The following is an 18,557-nucleotide window of genomic DNA, read 5'->3' as shown; positions in this document are numbered from 1 at the left end:
TCTCTCTCTCTCTGTGTGTGTGTGTGTGTGTGTTGGGGGCTTTTAGAAGGAAAGGATTAACCACCGCAGCCTGGCCCAATCGGAATTGCCATGCCCAACAATCACTGGGTATATTTTTAAAAGAATTAAGACTAGATCAAGTATTTGCATATCTCCTAGTTTGACCCCATACTGTACATCTTGAAATGAACCTTAAATATGTATCCAGTTTGTGTCACTGGCTGCTTCTTCCCCTAGTTTCCACAATAACATTCTGACAAACAACACAAAAAGCAGCAAATTTGTAACACTCTCCACTGGTGGTGTTTTAATGATTGAAAGCTTCTGCCCAGAGAAAACAGTGGACTGATTTGCCAGACACAACTGGTGTTTGTGGTATGATACAATTATATTAGATTAGCATGATTTTGACATGCACTTCTACTCTGTGGTTACACATCAAATCCCTACTTTCCTTTAGGCATATTTTGCAAGAAAGCGTGTGAAAGGAGCTCTCCAAAAATAGGAAACAGCGACAGGAAGAGCACGTGTTGCTGCAAAAATCTGAAGACACCACAGCTCTTGCTTACAAAGGAATATGATGAAGCTGTTTCGTGCAGGAAAATAAATGCTAAAATGCGGCACAACAGCAGGGCAAGTTTGGCATGGTTCTGTAGTGAAAAACTAGCAGCTCGTATGCAAGCAGCAAGAAAAGGCTGCAGGACAAAAGATTTCCAGTATAGGAGAGACAAAGTTCTATCATCCAGATTTTCATATTATGTTTTCTTTCTCCTGTGATCCAATTTAGGTTAGGAGGATGAACATTTTAGATGAGCTGTAGTCAATGCTAGTCCTACTCAAGAGTCGATCCACTGAAAAGACTAACTTACTGTAGGTCCACTGATTTCAGTGGGTCTACTCTTGAGTAGGGACACGGGTGGCGCTGTGGGCTAAACCACAGAGCCTAGGACTTGCTGGTCAGAAGGTCAGCGGTTTGAATCCCCACGACGGGGTGAGCTCCCATTGCTCGGTCCCTGCTCCTGCCAACCTAGCAGTTCGAAAGCACGTCAAAGTGCAAGTAGATAAATAGGTACCACTCTGGTGGGAAGGTAAATGGTGTTTCCATGCGCTGCTCTAGTTCGCCAGAAGCGGCTTAGTCATGCTGGCCACATGACCCGGAAGCTGTACGCCGGCTCCCTCGGCCAATAAAGCGAGATGAGTGCCGCAACCCCAGAGTCGGTCACAACTGGACCTAATGGTCAGGGGTCCCTTTACCTTACTCTTGAGTAAAACCCAGTTGGCTACAAACTATGAGTTTTATGGCTGCTATCCCAGCATTACACAATTTACTGGGGAAAGTCTCACTGAATGCCATGTGGGGCTGATGTTCGAGGCAGATGTGCACAGAATTGCAGGACCTGGGAGTGAAGCCCACTGGACTCTGTTGAACTTCTCAGCCGGCACAAATAAGAGTATATTGCTATTCAAATTTTATGTAAGACTTCAATAGGATCTGAAAGTGATCTTCCTTTATCTGATTTTGTCTACTTCTGTTCATCATTTTTTTCTTCTGAAAATATAAGGTTCTCAGCCAACATTAATATGTGCTCCAAAGACAGAAGCACATGGAATCTGTTGACCCTTACATTTATTTACTCTTAATTATGATATTAAAGCTTAAAGCACGTTTATGCCCTTCAAGAGATTATGATACTTTAAGACTAAGAAAATCTATTTTCTCCTACAATTCTTATATACCATTTGAAGAGGAAACTCCATCCTTCCTGAAGTCTGACTAAATTCAACCACACATAGCTCTAAAATTGACTTTCTTTCACTGCAACAGATTCACAGCTCAGTTATGCAGATGCTGCTTCATTGACTTTAATCGGACAACACCTGGTTAAATGTAGCCAAGAGAAGGCACTTTCTTGCCTAGGCCGGCAGTTCACAGAGATCCTTCGCTGAGTTGCTCTGCAGTCTGCACGCAGACTGTCACTGCAGATGGTGACAGCAGTCACAAAATTAAAAGATGCCTGCTTCTTGGGAGAAAAGCAATGACAAACCTAGACAGCATCTTAAAAAGTAGAGACATCACCTTGCCAACAAAGGTCCGTATAGTTAAAGCTATGGTTTTCCCAGTAGTGATGTATGGAAGTGAGAGCTGGACCATAAAGAAGGCTGATCGCCGAAGAATTGATGCTTTTGAATTATGGTGCTGGAGGAGACTCTTGAGAGTCCCATGGACTGCAAGAAGATCAAACCTCTCCATTCTTAAGGAAATCAGCCTGAGTGCTCACTGGAAGGACAGATCCTGAAGCTGAGGCTCCAATACTTTGGCCATCTCATGAGAAGACTCCCTGGAAAAGACCCTGATGTTGGGAAGGATAGAGGGCACAAGAAGAAGGGGACGACAGAGGACGAGATGGTTGAACAGTGTTTGCGAAGCTACCAGCATGAGTTTGACCAAACTGCAGGAGGCAGTGGAAGACAGGAGTGCCTGGCGTGCTCTGGTCCATGGGGTACCACGAAGAGTCAGACACGACTAAACAACTAAACAACAACAACTGCACTCATCCCTCAGGTGACACCAAAAGGAAGGGCCTTCTCTGCCCTGGGAGAAGTCAGGCAAGCAGCCACCCTGGACTGCTTTCGGGCACTTACTAAAGCCTTATTTATGTGCTCATGCAATTGCTATGTTATCACCTAGCTCTTAGCATTTGCATTTTCCCATTTTATTAGTTTTATTGCACTGAAAGGTGCGACCGGTGTCTACATAAATCCCATATGGATGCAGTTGCCAGACAGAAACTTTTTGGTCCTCTCAGGCATGTAACTGCCTTGTGGGCTTTCTACTGGCACAAAATGAGCGGTTTTCAATGTTTTGTATCACTGGGGGTTACTATTGTTTCCTTGGTATATGTTCTGAATCCAGCACATTATGAGCAGCCTAGACAACACAACAACACCGTGTAAAAATATAACAACTAACAGTAAACTGAGCGAGGCACCCATGGTTATTAATTGCATCCCGTCCCCAAATGAAAAGTCTGTTAATTGGTGGATACAAAGTATATTTTACACGGAGGAAAATGATTCCCACCATTATTTCAGAACATGACGAACAACAGGCCTGCCAAGGGATCAAGAGAGAATGAGAATGTTGAAGACTGGGAAAGATTGTGGAAAACTGACTTAAAATTTACAGATTACTCTCTGTTGATGATGTACAGATGGTACACAACACCAGTGCAAATAGGAAGAATGTATAAAACTGCTTCAAATATATATTGGAAATGTAAGGAAAAAGGAGGGACCTTTTCTCATATGTGGTGGGACTGTTGTAAAATTAAAAAATTCTGGGAAATGATATATAATGAATTGAAGAAAATGTTCCAATTAACATTTATAAAAAAAAACCCTGAAGCCTTTCTGTTAGGGAATTGTAGGAAAAGACCTGCCAAGGAAATTGGAAAACATTCTCATGTATGCGACAACGGCGGCAAGAGTCTTAATAGCACAGGGATGGAAGAATGTAGAAGTTCCGACCAAAGAACTGTGGCAAGAGAAACTGATGGACTACGCGGAATTGGCGAAACTGACATATAAACCACGTGATAAGGACAACTGTGATTTTAAGGAAGAATGGGAACCCTTTACAAAGTACCTAAAGAAACAACAAAACGAACCGGACTCCTTGGCAGGTTTTGAATAAACACTCACAAACGTTTTAGTGATAATAGCCAGTCAGATAAATTAAGGATTTTGTAACATGCAGAGAATAACATTAGTTGATAAACCAGAGAGGAGCTGAGGGAAGTCGGGGGGGGGGTTATTTTATGGGGAGGGGGGAAAATAGGGGGGATTAAGGATGATATGTTTTTTGATAAAATGTTTTGTTGAAATTCCTAATAAAAATATTTTTTTTTAAAAAAAGAGAGAGAATGAGCAGAATGATTTGGAAAGTCATCGGCGAAGGATCAAAATGTTGCATGTGAACATGTCCTGTGTGACACATGCAAATATAGTTTTCGACTATACTATACAATAAAGATAAAACACTTTCACATGTTTAGCCTGGAAAACTATCAATCTAATCATAAATACAGACGTCTGTGTACAGATGGTGACAAACCACCTTGCCAACAGGCCCCCCCCCCTCATTCTGGGTAATTCAGGAGGTGAGACAGGCATGACCTTTAAAAACTTATGTTTACCTAAGCTTTTCTGGGCACGAGTTTTCCTTTCCTTTTGTGATATAACTCTGTGGTTTTAATCTTGTTTTTATCTACGCTTAAAGATAATTTTGCTGAACGTTGTTTGCATTTTTATTGCCACTGAAATTAATTGTAAATTGCTTGGAGACCTATATAAAATTTCTTGAAATAAATAAGAGAACTGAATGCCGAATGAGCAAGTCATAACTGCTCTTGCTCTTCAGCCATGAGCTCACTGTGCAGAGACCACGTACAACTGAGATCAGAAGCCTGCTTTTTCTAATGTGCTTCACCAGAAACCATTTTTGCATAGTGTGCATTGGCTGGTCTTTGTATCCATCACAAATTTAGCTTCCCCCATTCTCCAAACAGTTGTAAAGTGTTTTAAACTGTGTAAAAAAAACAACCAACCAAACAGCACCTGACATAATTTCCATGCGGTTGCGGGGCATTGTGATTCTTCTTCAGAAGAGAACCATATGTAGGCAGAAAGACATCTATTACCAGCCACATGCTTGAATAAATCATATGATGGGTTGGTACAATACTCACATGAAGAATGTTAGCCCATAAAGGAATTTATTCCAGCACATCAGCTTAACGCATAGTATTATTTCAATTTTTTTTGCATTGAAATATACCTTTTAATGTGCTGGCTGAATCCTTTTAAGCTGGCAATCAGTGATGAGGCTGAACATTACAACTCAAAATAATATTGCCAAAATAATAATTTCCATTCTATTTAATGACAGTTTTGTTCATAATAATAATAATAATTTTATTGTTTATACCTCACCCTTCTGGCTGGGTTTCCCCAGCCACTCTGGGCGGCTCACAGCATATATTGAAACATAATAAAACATCACACATTAAAAACTTCCCTATACAGGGCTGCCTTCAGATGTCTTCTAAAAGTTGTTTATTTCCTTGACCTTGGATGGGAGGGCATTCCACAGGGCAGGTGCCACCACCGAGAAGGCCCTCTGCCTGGTTCCCTGTGGCTTCACTTCTTGCAGGAAGGGAACCACCAGAAGACCCTCTGAGCTGGACCTCCATGTCTGGGCTGGACAACAGGGGTGCTTAATGTGTTTAATTTGTTGGAAGCCACCCGGAGTGGCTGGGACAACCCAGCCAGATGGGCAAACAACAACAACAACAACAATTATTATTAATCAGTGCTTCTTTTAGGAGATACTAAAGGGTACGCAGTACCAGCATCTCTTTTGTTGTTGTTAAAAACTGTGGCACTTACTGTAACAACTTTAGGTAATTTAGATACCTCCTCATACTTCAAATAAATCTCTAAGAAATTTACAATTTTATTAAAATATTTCAAATGCAATAAATACAATTTTAATACCCACATTGTAAAGCAGAACAGATAAATTACACCAGATCCTCCTAAACAACAACCATACTTTATATATGGGCAGGAATATTAGCAAAAGCACTGCCATTTTGCCTTAAGGTTCATTTATTCTGGTTTTCTCAGCAGAAGTTTTGTATTTATTTCCATTTTTATTGCTTATTTCTTGATGGGAAATGCACAGAGATTAAAATGGGAAGCATCAAAAGAAGATTCTTAACAGACGGGCTGTTAAGAAAAGGATGTAATGATATATTCATTACAAAACAGATGCTACAAACAAGGTTTTGTAGCCAATGCTAGTCCTACTCAGAGGAGACCCAGAGAAATGAATGAGCCTCAGCTAGAAATGCCCATTATTTTCACTGGCTCTGCTAGGACAGCCCAAGGTAAAGGGCCGTGTGTTCACAGGAATGTCACAGATCAGGCACCAAGAGTGTCCCTGAACACACAGATATACAACGTGATCAAAATAATGTTGCTAAAGGATAGTTTAATCTCATCCTCACAGCTTTTATTGACAACGCAACTTTCCCTTGAGACGAATTAATATCTCATCCACCTGACAGCGACAACCATTTAAAACAGACTTCATCTGTGTGAAGAATCCCACAGCTCCTATGAATTCAGGCGAAGCCAAGAGCTCCGGCATCAGGATCAATATTTGCCTCCGAGACACAAATTCTCTTTCTCCCCCTCCACATTCAGTACTCAAAAGCACAAAACAGCCGCTGTGTTTTCTCCTAAAGCCTTGGAAAGGCTGGCGCTGAAGTCTTCTGAAACACTTCCTGGTTAAGATCACTGCTTCCATCATCTGTGAAAGAGCCGGCAAAGCATTTGGCATCCGCACGGCCGGATCCTGAGCATCAGAGCAGCATCCCAGCAGAAGCCGCTCCAGGCCAGGCGGGGAGAGACACTTCGGCTGCCACCCAGGGGCAGATTCTGCAAAAAAGGGCAAGAGCGGCAGGTCTTCGGGGTTCGTTTCCGGAACCTTTGAAGAAAACCTTCCCAAGTCACACACACACATAATAATCCAGCCTACTGTAATAGGTTTGTGCAAATGCAGGAGAAAACATTCAGCTTTCTTCCTTAGCACAGAGAAGAGCCCCCTTCTTAGGGAGCATCTGCACGGATCACAAAATTAGGTTTGGCTCTCCATTAAGCACTTCAGAAAAACAGCCCACCTTGGCCAAAGGCACTTTGCTCCAATACAGCTCAGGGCTGCTATCCCCTTCGCTACAGAGGATTTTTAAAAAAGCGAACCCCCCCCCCCGCGATCATTTCTCAAAAATTATTCCACATTTTTGGAATTTGAATTTTTTTATGTAATAAAATGTTTTGTACAAATCATGATCCTGGTAGGGAATCAATTTAAAAAAAGGAAAAAAAGAATTCTTTTTAGAAAACAATCCAGTCTTCTTTGGCAACATATAAAACATCACACACACACACACACACACACACACACACACACACACATATATATAGTCTTTTGTTCTAGTGCTAGGCATGCAGCTTATTTTTCTTGTTCAAACTAAAAGGATAATGCAACACACATGGCTGAAATTCTGCCTTTTAATGTCTGACATCTTAAAATATTATTCCGTTTATTTGCAATGTTTATATCCTGCTGTATACTCAAGTATAGCTCAATATGGTTATTTTAAGCCTCTAATGTTCCCCTAATAATGCTTTTGAGTATCTACTGTCATTTCTGCTGTATTTTTAAGCACAATCTTGATATTAGTAATGGAACATATTTTATTTCTCGCACATTTCAGAAGTCAAAAAGATTTCCACAGCAGCAGTAGCAGTCGAAGATAGTGCCGGCCCCAGGGAAAGACAAGTTGTGGCATGAAGTTGAACTGAACTTGCTTTCCTCACCCTGAGCCAAAACTTTTTGAAAGTCTTGCAGCGCCTTTTAGGGACCCCTACCTGCCTTTACAGGATGAATGTGGCGCTGTGGGTTAAACCACAGAGCCTAGGACTTGCCGATCAGAAGGTCAGCGGTTCGAATCCCCGCCACAGGGTGAGCTCCCGTTGCTCGGTCCCTGCTCCTGCCAACCTAGCAGTTCGAAAGCACGTCAAAGTGCAAGTAGATAAATACCTTCCGACAGGAAGGTAAACGGTGTTTCCGTGTGCTGCTCTGGTTCGCCAGAAGTGGCTTAGTCATGCTGGCCACATGATCCGGAAGCTGTATGCTGGCTCCCTTGGCCAATAAAGCGAGATGAGCGCCACAACCCCAGAGTCGGCCACGACTGGACCTAATGGTCAGGGGTCCCTTTACCTTACCTGCCTTTAACCACCAAAGGATTCCCTCCCCCATCCGATTTCTGCCCTCTGCATCAGGTTGCTTCACCCTGTTGCATACCAGGATCCGCTCTGGACAAGAGGAGCCACAAATGGAGCTGAGTTATGAATACGGCTGAGCAATATCAGTCTTTTAAATAACGGTGTATCACTATATCACCAGCTAAACATCATGCTATAGTGATACATCGCTATGTTGAAAAGGAAGGAACATCGGCCCTGCGAGGCTCTGGGGTGAAACCGCCAAAGCTCCCTCCACCTCCAGTGCCTGGGGCAGGGAGGAAGCAGGCAAGCCCCACCGGCTGAAGGCTTCACCCTGCTCTGGGCCTCAGACCGGTCCTGGTCATTGATGCATCACCAAGGCCTAGTTACAAGCAGGTCGTAAGGGATGTACCCAGTTTGCAAAGCTCACCAGGCTATCAGCCACTTACGACCAAGCGAAGAAGCCCAGGCGCCAGGACGTGCCTGGTGTCTCCCTGTCTGGAGGTGCCTATACAACTTTCCAAACGGCCACCAGGCATTCCATTTTGGCGACTGTAACCTTGATTTAAGGAGCCACTTTGCACCTAGCTTATAGATCTGAGTTTCTCCCACTGCCTGTGTGCCTCTTGAGGGTGTCCCCCCCCCACTCCATTTCCAGCCCCTGCACTTGGCTCCTTGGCTCTGATGCTCAAGCGCCACTTGGGACACGATGAACATAAGATCCACAAAATATCTCTAACCCACTAAAGTACCTTAATACAAAAGCCCTGTGCTCTAGACAACGGAGAAAGCCCAGGTTCCCCATGTGCCAGAATGTTACTGCCAGACAGCTGAAGTCCAGAGCAAAGGAAACACACTAAGAAAAAGGCACGGTAGCTTCTTCTAGAATAGATCATAGAATCATAGAGTTGGAAGAGACCACAAGGGCCATCGAGTCCAACCCCCTGCCAAGCAGGAAACACCATCAGAGCACTCCTGACATATGGTTGTCAAGCCTCTGCTTAAAGACCTCCAAAGAAGGAGACTCCACCACACTCCTTGGCAGCAAATTCCACTGTCAAACAGCTCTTACTGTCAGGAAGTTCTTCCTAATGTTTAGGTGGAATCTTCTTTCTTGTAGTTTGGATCCACTGCTCCGTGTCCACTTCTCTGGAGCAGCAGAAAACAACCTTTCTCCCTCCTCTATGTGACATCCTTTTATATATTTGAACATGGCTATCATATCACCCCTTAACCTCCTCTTCTCCAGGCTAAACATGCCCAGCTCCCTTAGCCGTTCCTCATAAGGCATCGTTTCCAGGCCTTTGACCATTTTGGTTGCCCTCCTCTGGACACGTTCCAGTTTGTCAGTGTCCTTCTTGAACTATGGTGCCCAGAACTGGACACAGTACTCCAGGTGAGGTCTGACCAGAGCAGAATACAGTGGCACTATTACTTCCCTTGATCTAGATGCTATACTCCTATTGATGCAGCCCAGAATTGCATTGGCTTTTTTAGCTGCCGCGTCACACTGTTGGCTCATGTCAAGTTTGTGGTCAACCAAGACTCCTAGATCCTTTTCACATGTACTGCTCTCAAGCCAGGTGTCACCCATCTTGTATTTGTGCCTCTCATTTTTTTGCCGAAGTGCAATACTTTACATTTCTCCCTGTTAAAATTCATCTTGTTTGTTTTTGTTTTTCTAAACTGTTGCTTTCATTCACTCGTGAAATATACTCATAAGCCACGTTTTGGCCCTAGCAGCCAAAAATAAAAAATAAAACACTAATATGAAAATTAAGCAACAAACCAAACATGAACCATACACACACACACACACATTTATATTAAGACCAAGAGGAATGGAATCAAACCTTCACCTATTAAAAACAAGTAAAAGCTGCCTGGAAGAGTAGGGGGGAGTCTAGGACAGGCATCCCCAACCTGCAGCCCTCCAGATGTTTTGGCCTACAACTCCCATGATCCCTAGCTAACAGGACCAGTGCTCTGGGATGATGGGAACTGTAGTCCAAAACATCTGGAGGGCCGAAGGTTGGGGATGCCTGGTCTGGGAAATGCCTTGGTAGGGCATTCACAGCTGGGGTGCTGCCACAAAAAAAGGCCCTGCTCTGTGTTTCCACCAACCTCAGCTCTCTAGAGCAGTGTTTCCCAACCGGTGTTCCGCGGCACACTAGTGTGCCGTGAGACATCGGCTGGTGTGCCGTGGGAGGAAGGCGGGCGAGTCGGGCGGTGAGAGGCAGCGGCGGCGAGGATCCGCGTCGAGCCGGGGGCGGCTCCGCGGTGGTGGTGCCGAGCGGCGGGGCAGCGCGCGCAAAAGGGAGGAGCGCGAGACAGCGGAGGAGGAGGAGGCCGGCATGTCCGGGCAGCAGCAGCAACAACAGCAGCAGCAACTCCCGCCGCCGCCCCCTCCTCCGCCCGCTATCGCCGCCACCACCACAACAGCCGCCGCCGCCTCAGCTGCCCTCGCTCTGCTGCCTCCTCCCACCCCGGCAAGGGGGAGGGAAAAAACTTTCGCTTTTGTGCATCCCTCCCGGCGTGACGCTGCGCGCTGACGTCACGGGGCGGGGCTTTAATGGTGGTGTGCCGCGAGATTTTTTTCCGGCTCACAGGTGTGCCGTTGCCCAAAAACGTTTGGGAAACACTGCTCTAGAGGACAGAAGAAACTAAGAAGTCGACTAGAACACAGCACTTTCCCCCCTGCTCCCCCTCCGGGGGTCCTTCCACAGCCCACCCACCACCAAGGCCTACACACCTGAGCTCAAAGCTTGATTAGGGGCTTCCCAGGAGTAACTGGCTGGCCACTGTGAGACCAGAATGGCCTCACCCAGCTGCTCTCTTCTGTTCCTGGCTAGCCAAGAAGGCAGGACATCCTTAGCAAGCCATGGTGGCCAGGAAAAAGCCCCCAGCAGAGTCTCTTTGGGCTGGGCTGCCTGCCCTTTCCCCTGCCCTTCTCTCCCGCTTTGCAGCAGGCAAAAGCAGGTGCTCCTCTTGTTCCAAGCTGCTGTGATTGCTCTATTTGTTCACTTTTTAAAATGCAGTTAAGATAGGTGCCTCCTTAATGCAGAAGCAATCAAGTGCAAGTCCTCCATCTCGGACAGAAGCTCTCTGTTCAATGTCAGAACTCAAGCAGGAATCCTTCTGCAGGACGGTTTAAGCCAAGTGAGGACTCACTAAGCTTTGAACCCAGAACATTTTGCATGACAGAGCTCCACAAACAGACTCCTTTAAGCCTGCACATTTGTGCCATGCCATTCAGTCAGATAATAATAATAATAATAATAATAATAATAATAATAATAATAATAATAATAATAATTTATATGCTGCCCATCTCACTCAGGGTGGCTTCCAACAAATTAAACCATTAGCCAGAACTGCAAAAACAGCCGGAGATCACCTAGCTATCTCTGAGCATGGGCAGACTGCCATTCAGTCCCCGCGAGTTACAAAACGCAGAGGGACCCTCTCCGATTCGGGATGGCAGAGCAGGGCTTCCGGGCAGAGTCTGCCTCTCCTTCGCTCTCCCCTTCCTCCTCCTGCCTCCCAGCTTCCCGGAGGGAAGACGCAACTCCACGGGTGCGAGCTCAGCTCATCCTCCTCCTCGCCAACTGCCCATTACACGGGAAAAGCGTAACGTGTGAACGGCTCCCCCCCAAGACCAGACACGCGTTTGATTTCTCCGAGAGCCTTTCGGACGTGACCCGCGAGGCAGCCCTTGCCGGTGCCTTGGGGGGACGAGGTAGATGCGAGCCTGGCCCTGCTGCAGCCCTCCCCGCGCGCCCTTCCGCGCCCCTCCGCTCCGCGCTGCTACTTCACCGTCGGTCACGGCCAGCTCGGCTTCTCCGTCTCGGGGCTGCAGCTGCAGGCGGAGCGCCTTGGCCCCGGCGCGGAGCAGGAGCGGCCCCTGCGCCAGCTGCTCCTCGCTCACCAGCCGCAGCTGCACCGCGAAGCGCGGCGCCGTCGGACAGGCCGACCCCGCCGGGGCAGCCATGCCGCCTCCTGCCCCGCGCACAGCCGAGGCGGCGGTGGCTCCTCCTCGCGCCAGACCCGCGGCAGCAGCGGGCGGACGCGAGCCTGGCGGGCACGAGCCTGGCGGCCACGCGCCGGCCGGGCTCCCCGTCGGAGGCGCCTCGCGCGGCCACGGAAAGCAAAGCAGCCTGCTTCGCTCCCGCTCCGCTTCCCCCAGCTAAGAAGCCGCGCGCGCACGAGCGCCCCCGACCCGTCCAGCGCAGCCCAAGTTGCGCTCCGTCGAGCTCCGCGTTGGCAGCAGCGACGCCCGGCGGTAGCTCCGGGAAGCGCGCTCTCGCTCTCGTGCGCCCCGCGGGACTGCAGCCGCGCAGGAGATGCGCCTTCTTGGCGCGGGTAGCTGCGCAGCGCTGGCCGCTCTCCGCGCAGCGCCCTCGGGGGACGGACGTGGCGCAGCAGCGCAGCGAGCGCGAGGGGCAGCTGACCTTTGGCTTTCCTTGGCTTCTGAGCTTTGAGAAATGAAGCATGAGAAATATAATGTTTGAGGATTGGGAAAGATTGTGGAAGAAAGGGGTCAAGTTCACCGCATGTGCTGTGTTAAAGGAAAACATAATGAAAATGATGTATAGATGGTATCTGACTCCTGTAAAATTAGCAAAGATCAGAACTGTGACAATCTATGTTGGAAAGGTAAAGAAAATTAAGGAACCTTTTATCACATGTGGTGGACCTGTCCCAAGGTGAAAGACTTCTGGGAAAAGGTTTATAACGAATTGAAAAAAATGTTGAAATATACATTTATAAAGAAACCAGAGGCCTTTCTTCTTGGAATAACAGGTTTGGAATTGCCCAAGAAATATGTTAAATTATTTCTGTATGCCACAACTGCTGTGCGTATTCTGTTAGCTAAAAAGTGGAAAAGCCAAGAATTACCAACAATAGAAAAATGGCAGATGAAGATGATGGATTTTTCGGAGCTAGCCGACCTAACCGGAAGAGTCTGCGATCAGAAGGAGGAGAAGTCTCAGGAAGAGTGGATTAAATATAATGATTCCTTAGTTAAATATGTCAAGTTAAATTAACTGAAAATAGCTTGCAGACACTTAATTGGCTTAGGATTTTATTTATGTTAAGTGTTGAATTAATATGTTTAATTTCATAATGTGAATATCTAAGGATGTTAATGTTTAAGTTAAATTTTATAAGAACTGTGATTTGGAAAACCGTTAAAAGGATATGCAATGAAATTCAACCAAGGGGAAGCGAGGAAGTCACTTAACAATGTTAACAAGTGTAATTTTCAATAAGGCTATGATTTATGTTTGTTTGTCTTATGTGTTTGTTTATAATGTTGTGAAAACCAATAAAAAAAAATGGGGGGGGAGAGAGAAATGAGAAATGAGGCTGGGGGCCAAGAAGGGTTTGCCTCTGGCTGGGGGCCCTTGGGACCAGGAGGGCTCACCCCCCCCCACTGGATGCTCCTGCTCTTCCACCCCTGAGGCAGCTCAGGTGCAAAAGACACCTTTGATTTGTTGGCGTGTCTCCTACCTTGTTGGGAAGCCCCAGTGCAGGCTGCAATGCAGAAGAAAGCAGGAGACGAGCAACAGAAACAAGAATTAAAATAAATACATAAAGCATTCCATAAATTCTGCAAAGCAAACAGAGTCAATGTTCCAGGTCTGCCTCGGGGTTCATTTTCCCTCCGGTAGACTTAAAGGTAAAGGGACCCCTGACCATTAGGTCCAGTTGTGGCCGACTCTGGGGTTGCGGCTCTCATCTCGCTTTATTGGCCAAGGGAGCTTCCGGGTCGTGGCCAGCATGACTAAACTGCTTCTGGCGAACCAGAGCAGCGCACGGAAACGCAGTTTACCTTCCCGCTGGAGCAGTACCTATTTATCTACTTGCACTGGCCTGCTTTCGAACTGCTAGGTTGGCAGGAGCAGGGACTGAGCAACAGGAGCTCATCCCGTCGCTGGGATTTGAACCGCCAACCTTCTGATCGGCAAGCCCTAGGCTCTGTGGTTTAACCCACAGTGCCACCCGCGTCCCCCAGTAAACTTAGTTGGGGGTCTATAGAATCCTCTTTAGTTTTTCCCCTTCTGGTATCCTCCAAACCTGCTGTACCTGGAGGAGGAAACACCTGCAGAAGAACAACTGATACACTCATAGGAGGCAGCTCCCAGGGGCCAATGGACCCCCAATAAAATGTCTGAGGGGGCTCTCTGCCCCCAAGTTGATGAGTATCACCATTCAGATGGTAGAGATGTGCTGCATCTATGGATTATGCAGAGTGGGACTCCCCCCCCCCAATTTTTTTTATTCAAGTTGGTACCCCTGATTGCACTTCAGAATTATGTGTGTGTGCGTGTGTGTGTGCGTGTGTGTGTGTATTGCTACATTTTGGTCTGGGGATGGGGAAAATAAATAAGAGAATGTGAATTTACATGCTTCTTATAAAATCATCTACACTGGTATTTTTCTTAGGACACTATTTTTAAAAGTGCTAGATTATAAATGCACCTTGGCATTCCTTCTGGGGTGCTTTTGATCATAAAAGGGTCCCAGTTTCATACAGATTTACCAAGGAACGCCCTAAATTCCTTAAACTTATTTTAATGCCCCCCCTAATATTCAATACAGTTTTATTGAGAGTGGACCCTTTGAAATTAATGGGCCCATAGTAGTCACGTCCATCAACATCGTTGGGTCCACACTGCATAAAACTTAGCTGAATACCACCCTGTATTCCAAATGATGGAGAAGGAATTATTTCAGTTATCACCCTGGAAAATGCTTCCACGCAGATTAAAAACAAATAACACCTAAAATCAATAGCAAATGGAACAAAGAGTCACAAAGAGCCCGTGTGTGCGTTTTGGAAGCCTCCCAAATCCAGATCCAATTTTTTTAGACTTCAAATGAAACAAATAAATTCTTGGTTTAAATTGGTGAATTTTATTTTGTATGCTTGGCAATCTCTTTTAGACCATTTCCCTTAAACAGTCTGTATGAAAATAATTGCCCAGGAGATGTCACTGTTAAGGTGTTTTCATCTAGTAGCTTTAAAAAAAAGAACTAACAACAAAATCTGTTAAGTGAAGCGTTCTAGAAGTGGTTAGTTATCTTTCAGGCCAGAAGGGGCACTGACATTATTAAAACCCACGCTGGAAAAACCTACGGTGCAAAGCAGCCCTAATTAGTGACTATCTAGGGAGCATCTTGCTATTAAAGTATTATGAAGGTAATTTTGGGTCCTAGTCTTCTTGAAAGCAAGGGTATACCCTCATAAAAATGCTCAGGGTATTCTTTCCATGCATAATATGAAATGCTGTAAGAAAAACATACAAAAATCTGCATTTGTAAATTAACATGGAAGCATCAGCCGGCTATGCTGTATTAAATAGCAAGTAAAAAATATATATTCATGTGTTATGCAGCTAATAGGAATTGGAAATAGTGAAATGAAAAATGAACAACTACTTGACTAACTGCTGTTAGTCAAGCAGTTTTCTACTGAGAAACTGCTTAGCCAAGGGCAATGCCTCTCAATACGGTTTGGAGAAGTTTTTGGCTTCTGCTGACTGGTGCAGTGCGATTCCTGCATTTCAAGCAACTGCACACGGACATCTCCCCTGAAAGGCCTTGCAGGAAAACCAGAATGAGAAGGGAAGAAAGCCGCCCTAGCATGGAGGGACTGTATAATCAGTTTGCCTTTTTCACACCATGCACTGATAAAGAAGAAGAGTTTGGATTTGATATCCCGCTTTATCACTACCCGAAGGAGTCTCAAAGCGGCTAACATTCTCCTTTCCCTTCCTCCCCCACAACAAACACTCTGTGAGGTGAGCGGGGCTGAGAGACTTCAAATAAGTGTGACTGGCCCAAGGTCACCCAGCAGCTGCATGTGGAGGAGCAGAGACGCAAACCCAGTTCACCAGATTACGAGTCTACTGCTCTTAACCACTACACCACACTAAAGCAGATCATTGTGCTCAAGTCCTCGTCTCACCAGCCTCCTGGGCTCTCCTGAAATGCAGGAGCTGCAGTTCTGTGCGGTGAAATTTTTCATAGGGAAAGTTAGGGCCAGAGGTGGCAGCTTGTGAGAGCAATGGGGGGGATGCATGTGATGTCTCATGTGCCTTTTAAATATGAATTTGACTTAACCACCATGAGATTTTTATTTATTCATTTATTTCCATACCTCCCTTCAGATGCCAGGGAGATAAAGAATTACACAACTTTTAGAAGACATCTGAAGGCAGCCCTGTATTTGGAAGTTTTTACCACTCAGTGTTTTTATTATGTTTTTAGATACGCTGTAAGCCACCCAGAGTGGCTGAGGAAACCCAGCCAGATGTGGGTGAGGTATAATAATAATAATAATAATGCCGCTGGGTTAAAAAAGCACACCTCCAAGCAGTTTACAAAAAGAATCTGGGAAAATCCACAACACTGTAAAGCATACAAAAAGTTAAAATACTAAAACAGATTAAAATTCACAGCAGCATTTCTAAGCATCTCAGCCATGAGCCAAGTTCCATGCTTGAAAATGCTCAATAGTTTATTCTCACTTGTCCATGAGAACAAAGAACTGAATGGTGATAAGTACACAACTGTAATTTTCTTCAAGGACATCATCGTGTCACGATGACATGAATCAGGACGGCCACCGTTTTTCCCCAGCAGCTAAGCACAGCTCTATTCTGCTGCAGGAGTTTCTATCACAGCCTTTGGCACACAAGAGAGTCCAGTTCATTCGCCAGCCTCTCCAAGGAGGGCTGCCGGTGTCACCCTGCCTGAATCCATGGAATGCTGCTGCCAGTCTGTGCAGGCACTACTAAGCTCTATGGACCAATGGTCTGACTCAGTAGAGGGAGGGCAGAAAGGGGGCTGTGCCACAGGGCCATCCAGGCACCCGGCTGCCAGGGATGCAGGCAGAAGGTGCAGCAAGTGCTCTGAAATGGGCTGGCTGGCTTCTAGTGCTGTATCAATCTGCAGAACAGGGAGAGAAATTCAGTTTCCCTCCTCTCACTACAGCCATTTGTACATCCACCTCCAATCTGCTCCAGAAGGTCTCTCAACTCTCCCGGAGCAGATTTCGGGAGGGATGGGCAGCTGCAAGGGGGAGGGGGAACTGCCAAAAACTGTCTCCCTTCCTCTTCTGCCAGTGGCTGCCTTCTGCCATCTGAGAAGACAGCTTTGGATAAAAGTATCTCTGGCTTGTTAGCAATCCAGGGTAGCTCTAGTACAGGTGAATTGAATATATAATCAGTGCTATTTTTCTAGCCCTGGGCCCATCACCTCCTGGCAAATAGAAGGGGAAGAAATGAAGGCAGTGAGAGATTTTACTTTCTTGGGCTCCATGATCACAGCAGACGGTGACAGCAGTCACGAAATTAAAAGACGCCTGCTTCTTGGGAGAAAAGCAATGACAAACCCAGACAGCATCTTAAAAAGTAGACATCACCTTGCCAACAAAGGTCCATATTGTTAAAACTATGGTTTTCTCAGTAGTGATGTATGGAAGTGAGAGCTGGACCATAAAGAAGGCTGATCACTGAAGAATTGATGCTTTTGAATTATGGTGCTGGAGGAGACTCTTGAGAGTCCCATGGACTGCAAGAAGATCAAACCTATCCATTCTGAAGGAAATCAGCCCTGAGTGCTCACTGGAAGGGCAGATCGTGAAGCTGAGGCTCCAAGACTTTGGCCACCTCATGAGAAGAGAAGACTCCCAGGAAAAGACCCTGATGTTGGGAAAGATGGAGGGCACAAGGAGAAGGGGACGACAGAGGACGAGATGGCTGGACAGTGTTCTTGAAGCTACCAGCATGAGTTTGACCAAACTGCGGGAGGCAGTGGAAGACAGGAGTGCCTGGCGTGCTCTGGTCCATGGGGTCACGAAGAGTCGGACACAACTAAACAACAACAAATTTTTCTAGAAAAAGAGGTGCTGGAACTCACCATGAACGCCTTCCTTGTTCTCTCATGATGGCAATGGCACCCACCTGAGAGTTACTGGAACCGAGTTGTGGCTGAAAAAAACCCCTGAATATAATCCAAAATAAATCCCTACGTGCCCTTTGTGGGAGATTCACAGAGTACATATTTGCATATATGAAGAATTCCAAGTTCTCATTTCAGTATATTAAAATTAAATCTGACTATAAAAGGGCTGCCAATCTGAGGGAATTAATTTATTTCCCCCCTGTTAGGCATGCATTTAGTCATCTTAGATTTTAAATGATGCCCACACAATATGAGCGGTAAATTCTTTAATAGACCAACAAATGACCAGTCTTTGTGTATGCCGATTAGGACAGATTGAAGACATTGTGCAGTCTACTTGGTATTGCCCTTTACACATAAGAATGCTATTCATTTCAGAATCTTTTAGATGGCTGCAGATGATCTAATGAGGACAAATGCATCACCTGTAGGAGATCTTTATATGTTCCAGCAGTAAGAAAGGTAAAGGTAAAGGTAAAGGGACCCCTGACCATTAGGTCCAGTCGTGACCGACTCTGGGGTTGCGGCGCTCATCTTGCTTTATTGGCCGAGGGAGCCAGCGTACAGCTTCCGGGTCATGTGGCCAGCAGGACTAAGCTGCTTCTGGCAAACCAGAGTAGTGCATGGAAACGCCGTTTACCTTCCCGTCGGAGCAGTACCTATTTATCTACTTGCACTTTGACGTGCTTTCGAACTGCTAGGTTGGCAGGAGCAGGGACCAAGCAATG

At 45.9% G+C, this 18,557-nt stretch overlaps 1 protein-coding gene across 4 annotated transcripts in view; it reads right to left on the bottom strand.

The window, feature by feature from the left end:
* Positions 1-11,860, bottom strand: part of LOC308576761 (histone-arginine methyltransferase CARM1-like) — a gene marked incomplete at its 3' end in the record, with an annotated part of 57,672 nt that extends 45,812 nt beyond the window's left edge. For all 4 annotated transcript variants that reach the window (XM_081176663.1, XM_081176665.1, XM_081176664.1 and 1 more), the window contains exon 1: positions 11,671-11,860. In XM_081176663.1, the coding sequence (XP_081032789.1) occupies positions 11,671-11,845 (175 nt within the window). In that variant the 5' untranslated portion in view covers positions 11,846-11,860. The remainder of the gene's footprint in view (positions 1-11,670) is intronic.
* Between the last annotated feature and the right edge of the window lie 6,697 nt (positions 11,861-18,557).

This window comes from Podarcis bocagei, assembly GCF_964188305.1.
Source record: "Podarcis bocagei genome assembly, chromosome: 17".
NCBI lineage: Eukaryota > Metazoa > Chordata > Lepidosauria > Squamata > Lacertidae > Podarcis > Podarcis bocagei.
The sequence above is the reverse complement of the archived record's forward strand: the minus strand, read 5'-3'. Positions and strand labels throughout refer to the sequence as shown.